Source organism: Phyllopteryx taeniolatus, chromosome 21 (genome assembly GCF_024500385.1).
Source record: "Phyllopteryx taeniolatus isolate TA_2022b chromosome 21, UOR_Ptae_1.2, whole genome shotgun sequence".
Classification (NCBI taxonomy): domain Eukaryota; kingdom Metazoa; phylum Chordata; class Actinopteri; order Syngnathiformes; family Syngnathidae; genus Phyllopteryx; species Phyllopteryx taeniolatus.
In genome coordinates, this window is record NC_084522.1 from 5,694,339 (window position 1) to 5,705,605 (window position 11,267).

The 11,267-nt window shown below is 42.3% G+C and overlaps 1 protein-coding gene across 3 annotated transcripts in view; it reads right to left on the minus strand.

Annotated features, from left to right (window-relative positions):
* Positions 1–10,288, minus strand: part of csmd2 (CUB and Sushi multiple domains 2) — a 152,395-nt gene extending 142,107 nt beyond the window's left edge. For 2 of the 3 annotated variants that reach the window (XM_061760174.1, XM_061760173.1), the window contains exon 1: positions 9,433–10,285. In XM_061760174.1, coding sequence (XP_061616158.1) covers positions 9,433–9,604 — 172 coding nt within the window. In that variant the 5' untranslated portion in view covers positions 9,605–10,285. Of the gene's footprint in view, positions 1–9,432 lie in introns of all 3 variants that reach the window. The other variant, XM_061760175.1, reaches the window with a different exon arrangement.
* Between the last annotated feature and the right edge of the window lie 979 nt (positions 10,289–11,267).

Here is an 11,267-nt window from a genome sequence, read left to right on the forward strand (position 1 = left end):
GACGTCCAAATAGGCGGCACGGTGGGCGACTGGTTAGAGTGTCAGCCTCACAGTTCTGAGGACCTGGGTTCAAACCCCAGCCCCACCTGTGTGGAGTTTGCATGTTCTCCCCGTCCCTGTGTGGGTTTTCTCCAGGCACTCTGGTTTCCTCCCACATTCCAGTGATAGCGAGCATCCAACACTTGGAATTGTGCTTGAAAAATGCTCCCAGAGCACACTGTTTATGCCACGGATGGAAGTGTTGCATTTTCTAACCACATTCACTTTGCAATAACAGCTGATTTGGGGTTTATTTGACAGAAGAAATTTCACACACTGACTTGTTGCAAACAGAAGACTTCTGTTACTGTGCCACACCATGTTCTTTTTCAATATTTTTGAAGTCAAATTGCATAACTGGACCTGATGAATTGTAGACAGCAATAGTGTGGTAATCGGAGGGAATAAAACACTGATATGCAACGCCGCAAGTCTCACAGGATTCCCTGACACACATGATGACAGGTCAACTGTTTTTGTTCTACAACACAGCGTCTACTTTTAGGTTTACCAATTTGATACACATTTCTGACTAACCAAAAAACACCCAGGAATTAGCAACCTGCTGATGAGAAGAAGCAAATAAAATAGTCAATTTGTAGCTTGTTTTCCTAGGTTTGCAGTGATTCATAGCCTCTAAAGAAATGTATTTAATGAACCAAACAAGCACACATTTAAAGAAAAGTCTTTTGAAGAGGTGCACATTAATTGCTGACATGAGAGCTTGCACAAATTCCGGCCCGTTGTCCGGCCTGGTAAAAATAAATCACAATGGAGCTCGTGTTCTCTCAAACACAGAGAGAAACAGAAATGCAGGCGGTGCAGACTGGTGGCCCCTTCCAGCTGGGTCATTTTTAACTAGCAGTACCAGCCAAGAAGCCCATTTCTCAATTTACTGAAGCATTCTACTAAGTAGAGAAAGAGAGTCAATAGCGGTATTATTTCTCCTCATTATCCCACTCGAACAGCACCATGTTTATTCTTTGCAGCAATGAAGAATGCCACTCCTCGGCAGCCCACGCGCAAAGCTTAAAGATGATGAACAGAAAAATACCCCTTTCAGAGTCAAAGGCATGTTATACTTGATGATCCCCACTTTCACAAAGACTCTTGTTTCTGTGGGAGTGTTTCTATCACTTTTGCACAGGATAAACACAATTGAAAAAAGAAAAGAAAAAGATACAAGCTCAATGCATGGTGCTGTTCAAGAAGCCTCATTAACGGCTCGCCTTATTGAAGAGGCGTGTTGTTGCCCTGGCAATGACACCAAAAAGCAGGAAAACATGAAGACAAATCCCTATCTTTCAATTATTTATTATTGCTGCAGTCCGCCTCAACACTTAATGTGGCACACTCACACATTTGTGCAACCAAATGCACATTCCAGCCTGAATTCCATCCATTTGTTTTCCCCTCTACTCCCTGGCACGATTTTGTGTGACACCTAATTTAACAGTGGAAATCAATTAGCAGCTCATTTTCCCTATTCACACATTTAGTATAATCACTGTGGTGCTAATGCAATATGGTATATATAAAAAAAAAAAAAAACATTGCAAAAGAAGAATATTCTCAATGAAGGCTATGTGAGCACTTAAGACATTGTTGGTCTTGAACTAATACTCTACAGTTCATTTAGAGAGATCTTTGTCTGCTCTCCTCAGTTGTTTTGCACAGCGCTCTGCATCCTGCTTGATGGGGCAAAAGGACACCTATTTCTTGTAGGTAATCCGTAGATTGTAGGTATAGATTGCTTTCAAAGCAGCACTCTTTCCGTGCAGTCTAATTGTGTAGAAGTCTAAAGAGGAACTGACCACACAGCTCAACTGATTTGTTGGTGCAGTAAACATTTTCCTATCAGAGTTTACGGTCTAGGTCATTACTATCAAGTCTTAGTTTGGGACGTCATTAAATTTATTTTTTAGAATTATGGCTTCATTTAGAGGGGGATCACTCTATATAAAGCTGGAAATGCTTGAGGTGGCCATGATAAAGTGATGCCCATTGTGGACTGAATCAGGACAAACGTCTCCTATAATAATTAATTTATGGTCAACATGTGGCAGGTTTCATTTTGAATTTTGCATCAATACAAAAAAAAAAAGAAGAGAAATGGGAAACTTATTGGCTTGGGTACAACTGCACAAAGTAAAATAAAGAATTGCAATTTTTCAGGAATTGTGCATGGATGTTTTTTTGTTTTCTTCCCCCAGGGTAAAAATGACAAAGAATTAGTCATGTGTAACACTTTTTAGTACATCATAAGATTATAGCAATGTCTATACTGTATGTAATTATGCCCCATGAGCAGGCTGTGACAATAGAGGGAGCAATTTGACTGAACCTCAGTGCTTTGTTCTTCTGATTGTCTGTTTTTTTAGCAATTGCAAAAAAGACAATCATACATATGACAAACTTTTGGCAAATCATCAAAACAAGGATGATGTGAAAAATATATAATAATAAGAACACAATAAATTATAATAGAGTACTTTGACCAAGTTCAATATTAACACAATATTTTTGTTCTTTAATAATTACTCTACATTGATGATATGCTGGAGGTCCAAACTCACAAATTGCTGAGTAAAGATTAATCGAGAATGGCCTATTCTGCCCTCCACAAGAATAAAAATTAACGTATAGACGTGTTAAGTACAACATGATCCCGTTTTTCAAGCAGAGTCGTGTATACAATACTGTAAGCAGGGAGATTCTTGTAACTGTTATATATTAAACCCAAGAGGGAGATGTGATCCAAAGGCCAGGTCGTGAGAGCCCCAGTAGGACTATTTCATCTACCACCAGGCGATGGCTGGGAAGCACATGATCAATCAGCTCATTTTAACTGAGTGTGGAACGCGTTAACCTTTCGATTCTGATGCAAAGTGCCCCCCACGAAGGCTTGTGTGTGTGTGTGTGTGTGTGTGTGCGTGTGTGTGTGTGTGTGTGTGTGTGTGTGTGTGTGTGTGTGTGTGTGTGGGTGGGTGGGTGTCTGTCAGGAGTAGATAACAATCATAATGAATCAGCTGCATCAGCCCACACACACACACTTCTTTTGGTTTGGATTTTGTTACGATGAAAGGCTTTTTTTCTAATTACAATGAACTTCATTTACTTAATTAATTATGTCAGTTTTAAATATTCATTAAAAAAAATTTTCTAAAGCAACCACTATTGTTGCTTCTTTGTGCAGGTAATAAAATTACACCCTACTTCACCTAAAGTACTGCAACTACAGGTAACCAACACATGCAGCAATAGTTTTCTCTACATAATTCCACTGCACCATTCCAAAATAAAAAACAATAAAAAACCTCAGGAGGCGGCACGGTGGCCGACTGGTTAGAGCGTCAGCCTCACAGTTCTGAGGTGCGGGGTTCAATCCCCGTCCCCGCCTGTGTGGAGTTTGCATGTTCTCCCCGTGCCTGCGTGGGTTTTCTCCGGGCACTCCGGTTTCCTCCCACATCCCAAAAACATGCATTAATTGGAGACTCTAAATTGCCCGTAGGCATGACTGTGAGTGCGAATGGTTGTTAGTTTCTATGTGCCCTGCGATTGGCTGGACCACCAGTTCAGAGTGTACCCCGCCTCCTGCCCGATGACAGCTGGGATAGGCTCCAGCACGCCCGCGACCCTAGTGAGGAGAAGCGGCTCAGAAAATGGATGGATGGATGGAAAAAACCTCAGGCAGATTGTGTCTAGCTTGGCTATAAAGTGAAATGGCGGAAGGGAAAGTAACATGACAAAGACAAGGACAAGTTAGCTGCTCTAAATCTAATCTCCAATCTCCTGGATCATTGCAGTCAGATAAGACCAGCTAACGTCAGAAAGCCAATGAAAGCCTTTCCCTGATCTTTGCATCTTTACAAGACAGCCAGGGCATCTACATCAGTCCCTTTCTATGGGAGGATTTAGACAAAATTCCCTTGTCTGACAGTGACAGCAGCATAGGGAGAGTAGAAAAAAAAAACTCAAAATCATGTCTTTGGCAGCTCTCTCTTCCATATATGGGGATGCAAGGTACGTATTGATTTATTTTTACCTTAAGATAGAGAATTAATTTTCTGAAGTGTGATAGCAGCTGAGTTGCAGCGGTTGCAACGGTAACACATGCTGACATCAGCCAGCTGCCCGCAGCAACCAAACATCTCCACTGGGAGATTGTGGTAGGAAAGGTGAACATGGTATTCCAGTACGAATGCATACAGAACACAGTGGTGATTGCCCTGAACTCATGTAATACAATGCAATACTGTATATGAATCTTTTGCTCCACAGTAGGATTGGTTGAAAAACTACCATCAATCGAAGTGTGGGGCATAGACAAAAGACAAAACTCCAGTATGCAGCCTTCTACAGAGTGACTTCATTTAGGATTTGTTTGCGATATGAGCAGTCATTCAGCCATTTTTTTGCTTTGCTGTTTTTGCAAGTCTTCCCAAAAGAGGCTTCAAGCTGTTTATTGCCAATCACGATTCAATTTTTAGCTCAAATAAAAATAAAACCAAGAAAATTACACGTGTGTTAAAAAAACAACAACATAACTTTACCTTACAGTCCACTAGCTTTATGCCAACACATAATGGGAAATGCCATAGACAGGCTAATGAATAGCATCGGTGTCGCAGCAACTGATATTTGAACACAAACGGTTGAACAACACATTTTGAAAGATAATATAACAATAGTCACAGGAATATATTACCAATAGCAATATTACTGTGGCTTACTGAAATTAGTTGTGACATCTCTATGTACCGAATGTCCGTATGTCTGCAACACATCAGGGAAAAGCTTATATTTCATTTGTTTTTCATCACTAAACTTCCGACTTGCTTCCAGTCAGGAAAGTGATTGCTTTGACTGTACTGTGCATATTGTTCAATAATAATACAAAGTTTTACGGCAAATACCATTAAAGTCCTATTCCATTGTTTCATGCTTAATAGGGGAAACGTCTGATAGAACAATTGTATGTGCTGTTCCTCCATCTCAGTAAGTGCCACTTTAATCAGTCAATTGCAAAAGGACATCAGACTTTTGAGTTCAGAAGCTTGAACTTTGTCTGTGCGTTTGTGCATGTGTACATGCGTGTGTGTGTTTGTGAGTGTGTGTGTAAAAGTCAATGAGCCACTGCATACTAGCAAATGGCTGCATGTATGCATTTATGAATATTTTGGGGAAAGTCTGCGAGCGTGCATGAATTAGTAAGCGAGCGAGAGAGTATGAGTCACCGTTGTGGCTGAGATTAGCGCGCGGCGACAGAGCTGAAGCCATCTGGAAACGGATGACAGCGCGATGGGGAGGAGCGAGAGAGGGCGGTGACGAAGGGAGACGACAGAAACATCAGCAGGTGGGATTAGGACTTCCAAAACAGCACGACTCCAGGAAACACTCACGGCCTCTTTTACACTAGCCGATGACCTGCTTGTCAACACTTTAATCATGTGAGATTGAAATACGGTGACAGCTCACACAGACACATAAATAAGCACACACTCACTTAGCACGCACTGCTATTTGTCCAAACAGGAGTCTCCTTAATGACTGATAAGAAAACAAGCTCTCCAAATTGATCATTTACTATATGGCGGAAAATCACCCGACACTCCAAAGGCACATAAACCCAAAGCTCCTCTTAATAGTTATTTCCCATCTCTGCATTGTCTTTTCCTGCTTCTTGGCAAAATCTTCCTCACGACCGTCGCTCAACACCTTCGCAGTCTCTCCCTCTCTTGACCGCACAGATATTATGTATTCCACACACTCCCTGGTTTGGAATAAATATGCTACCTTATGTGTTTCCTTTCTCCATTTATTGCTCACCGGTGAATGTGGAGAGCAGATGGGAGATAGGAGGCAACAGAGCATGCGGCAGATTAGAGATAGAATATACCAGGAGGACAGGTGGAAGAGAGGTTAGATGAAGCAATGGCAACGTTAATTGCATCGGACATATGGGAGTGGTTGTCCAACGTTTGGGCCAATATGTCTTCCAGGAAGTCAATAGTACATTATTTTAGGGGCCTGTTCCCATGAGAATGTTGTAGATGTAAAGCAAACACAAATATTTTTAGTTTTAGTTGAAGTGCAGAAGACTTAGGCAGAAATTTCTGTCTTTCGATTCCGGGGGGAGAAAAATAGAACTCTGTTTTGGGCAAATTGGTGTTCCCTGATTTCTGCACAATTACCTGAATCTGATGTCAGTTGTACTTTATACCATCATTTAACACTGGTGGTTCGACATCAAAAATGGTGTATTTCATTCAGTAAATTGGATGTGGAAAAAAAAGCTCACAAATTTTGGGCTATTCGCATTGGGGTTCAGCCCTTTTCCCCCACCAATAGCAAATATTTGCAAGCAATGGTGACGCCTCCCAATATTGTATTCATAGTTTAAACCAATAGACCCCAACCTCATTTTAGAACACTAATCTTTTAAATAAATGGCCTACAGATTATTTAATTGAGAAAAAAATGCACCAAAATTTAGAGGACACTGGCACTTTGCACCCTGTAAAAATAACAATTATCATTTCCTATCAACCATATCATTGCATTTTGACTCGGTGAAACCCCAACTAAGATTAATAAAAGTAAGACTAACAGTAGTTAATGATAATAGTAAAAAAAAGAAAAGTATTGCATGTCAGTAAGTCTGACCGGGATTTGCCTTCAGTTCACTTCTGCTCACACATTCCCTTCATTTAAAAATGACTTGCATTTGCCTAATTTAGTATGAAATTAGAAGCAGAAATCTGATCAGATCTTGTTAGATAGGCTCCTAAAGTGTGACTGTGTCTAATTGGGGGTGCAAAGCCATGAAAACATTGGAGAAATCCCAATTTCAAGAGCCAGCTTGCGATCCAGCGAGAAGCAGCTGCTTGCTGGGGTCATTGGCGGCTAGAGCTGTCTATGGTCCTGAAATCAGACTGAGTACAATTGCACTTGCAAAATGAAAATGCAAGATGCATCAAAAATTTGCAACATGCCGTGGAACCTCGACTTTCCCGATTAATCCATTCAAAAAGTCTGACGAAAACTGAAGCAATATTTCCTATTGGAAACAATTTGTGAAAATTGAACTTTCTTTGGTGGCACGGTGGCCAACTGGTTAGAGCGTCAGCCTCACACTGTGTGGAGTTTGCATGTTCTCCCCGTGTCTGCGTGGTTTTTCTCCGGGCACTCCGGTTTCCTCCCACATCCCAAAAACATGCATTAATTGGAGACTCTAAATTGCCCGTAGGTGTGCATGTGAGTGCGACTGGTTGTTTGTTTGTATGTGCCCTGCGATTGGCTGGAAACCAGTTCAGGGTGTACCCCGCCTCCTGCCCGATGACAGCTAGGATAGGCTCCAGCACGCCCGCGACCCTAACGAGGAGAAGCGGCTCAGAAAATCCATGCATGGATGGATGGATACCTTATAGCTCTGCATGTGTGATTCAGTACATTACACATATTTTTTAGTATGACGCAGACTCCAAACTAAACAACATTTATGTTATCCTCATAAAGGCACAATCAGAACCTTCTCATCTAATGTCTGGATTATGTGAGTGCATTTAATTCCTTTCTGCTGATAATTGGAGCACAATGCAATTAACTACTAGACACAAAAAACAAAAAAGATTGCATCTGTTCTATGACTGTGTAAATGCAAGGCGATGCTATGAAGTTAAGGCAAATCTATACAATCTTTTAGATTGTATAGCATTACTGTGGGTTGCATCATCATCATCATCATCATAGGAAAAAAAAAAACAGATATGGAGCAGAAGATGAAGCCTGATCAGACACTTCTGGAGCCAGAACCAGTCTGCAGACGTCATCCTCTCTCAACCACCCTCAGGTTCTTTCCTCCGTGGGTTTGAGCTTGATTACCGCTTATTGAGCGACAGGTCCTCCGGGAATGTTGTTTTTGATCGCTCGGAGCTCTCTTTGACACGTCTCTATCTCGACACCTCTCGGGAGACACCGTGAGAGTGCACAGAGAGGTTACAATGTTGTTTTAAAGTCAGGCGCTGTTTGGCAAATGAATACCTCTTATGCACCCGAGGCGAGTTGACTGCTGCTTGTCAAACACAGCCTACAGATGAAGAACATTTGTATGGTTTGAATCATTATGTTCAATCCATCTTGGGACAGGATACAAGAGCTACAGGCCTCATTTCTTGAATCAATCAACCTTTCAGCTTAGTGTGGGGCTCTGGTGCCCCTTAATGGGGGGATGGGGCAACTGCCGGTGACTCCCGTGCAGGAACGCACAAATCGCAATCGTCCACTGACCTCCAAGAGAGGTGGGACACTTTCAGTAAATAAGAGCTCCCTGGATTCAGATTAAACACCCTGATGAGCATTTCTCTATTGAATAATACTGAAGACTTGAGAGTAAAAACAAAATTGCTTGATGACACAAGTTTGGTCATCTGGTGGGTGGAAGAACATTTTAATAAGAGAATATCGCTGAAGCTGAAAAGCACATTCCCACTCACTTGTGGATTATGTGCCAAAAATTGGAGTGGGCGAGAGCCACGATGTACTGCCGTCAAATCCACTGTGGCCTCGTCACTACACGGACTAAGCTAAATATATAAAGTCCAATATATGATCTACGGAGCCAAGACACTGATGTAAACAAAGGAAAGGTTATCGTCACTTTGTCAAAGATTTTAAATGATCTGTTGAATGCTCGGCTGCAAGAGTGCGTTGGTCATTAAGAGAGAGAAAAAAAAGTGGGGGATCTTCTGACGTCTGAAGGCGAAGGAGGATTCAAAAGAAAGACACCCCCACCCCCTCTCTCCCTCTCTGCGCACACATGAAGATGCATTATGGATGCTGAACGCCTGCTTGCACTTTTTTTTTTTTTTTTTTAGATTTCCCCCTCTTTAACTCTTTAGAATTGGGGGGCACAATTAGCCTAAGACCACCAACAACACCAGCCATTAACACAACTCCTTTGTAAGTCCCCCCTCTCCACTTCTCTCTGTTGGCAGGGGGGGGTAGGTGTGTGTGTGTGGGGGGGGGTCTTCCCCAATTCCACATCAGTTTCCACAATACGCAAGGCATCAGCCACCTTATTTAGATAAATGCATTTTTTAAAAACGCTTTCTAATCTATAACATTGCTGCTGCTTCACATTTCACAAAAGACTTCTATAGTTAGAAGCTCTTGACGCAGCTGCCACCTCTTCCATGTTAAAGTGCAACATCACAAGGCGCATCCTTATGCGTCTAATGAATATGTGTGTGCGTGCGTGTGGTGCCGATTTGCATTCAGCCAGTGGTTGCGGGGTGATAGTGGGTGGTGTCATTGTTAGAGTAGGATGGAAGATGGGGGGTGGGGGGAAGCCTGCCGCATTTACATGACTTCAGCTCTTTTACGGGGACTCACCCTTTACCGATGCGCTGAGAAGCCCCACATAGAGCACAAGCATCACCCGGCTCCACTGACGCGCTCCCCCACTCATCACAGCAAAAATCCCAATCCTGTCCCCTCTCTGGCGTGCGCATTCCGGTCCCCTCTCGGGTCCGGTTGCCTCGTCCTGACTCGAAGCGGTGTCCATGGCAAAAGCTTCCTCTCCGGGTCTACGCTACAGTGATAGTTCTCAGATGGTTAGAAAAGAGCTATTCACTCGGTGTCGGTGCTGAGAAAATTCCCAATGCATGGAGGAGGCTCGGAGCGAGCAACTGGCTTGAAGCATATCTTGCAGGCACCGAACGGCTCAGAGTCTGTTTGAATGGGGAATTTCACACCTGGGGAAAAGAGAGCGGGGACGGGGTGGGGGGGATCAGCAAACCCAAATGAAACGCTTCAAGTGGAAGCTGGTCGACTCCACGCGCGTAAAAAAATCACGGCGATCGCTCGTCTGCTGCTCCACGTATAGGCACGAACCGCGTCAAAACCAAAACGTTCCCCTTCCGACTTGCCGCGCAGCTAAATATCGATCCAGACAGTCACCATTTGCAGGCATGATAATCCCCTTGAAACTAGGATCACGTACAAATGAGTGGACACCGGTGGAGGAGGGTTGTGATCCGGGAACGGCGGAATAAAACCCCTTTTGGAAAGTTCTCGGCCCCGCATCTGTGTGCAAAAAAAAAAAAAAAAAAAAAAGAATTAAAAAAGAAAAATGTCGGGATCTCGATGTGTGGAGAAAAAAATGCAGTTTGTAGTTATTCCCAGATGTCAACGTGGCATCTGACAGCGTCGTCTCGGCTCTGTGTGACGCCAAGATCAGAATGCGCAGACCTTCTCTCTCCTCTAGCGCTCTCTCTCTCTCTCTCTCTCTCTCGCCACCTGCGCCTCTCAGTGACAATCCACGTGGCCAAGCCATTCCAATATAAAATCGTTTTTTAAAATGGCAGTAATAAAATTAAATGACCATTCCACTGGGCTTTTTTTCTCATGTAAATGATGAGTGATGCGGCAGAAATGCCCCCTACCTGAAAAAATTAAATTAAATAAAATAAGAAATAATTAAAAATGGTTAGTTCATCACTATAGCAATATAAAGCTTCCATGTAAATATATGTAGATGCTGAGTAAAGCCATGGCTTAATCAGGACAACAATCATTATTATTATAAATACATAATTGTATGATATATATTATTGTATATACAGTATGTACATACATTCGGTTTGATGTGGTATAGGCACCCCCGCCCCATTACTCTGCAAACATCACTGCAATAATCTAGCTCTGCAGCATATCTGGAGCGGACATGCATATTGCTTTAGTGGTCTAATTTTATTATTAGGTTTTTTTTCAGCTCATCCAGGTTTGCAGGAAAATTAGTACATAAACAGTGTTCTATAAAGAAAGAAGTCACAAGCAATTAGTCTGGTGACGTTGCTGGTCACTTGCAGAATATCCGATCATCTCACCCAGCACGGAACATAAATCTGTTTTTACGAAATCTCCTGACATCAAGTAACAGTGTTGAAGTGCACCATCATACTGAGAACAGTAGCCACTGTGATCAGCAGCTTGTTGTGGAAATATGATTTTTTTTTTTCATCTCCAGATAACTTTGACCAGTAACAGGTCATCCCTCAAAGAACAAGCGGCCATAAAGTGTATTAAGGTATTAAGGGCTTTAACACTGAATATAAAATAAAATATGATTAATAGGGAATCTGTGGCCTCCATCTTTATCAATATATTTGAATTGGTTTCACTCCAATATTGACACAATAGCAAGAAATTGACGGTTTTGTGCCCAG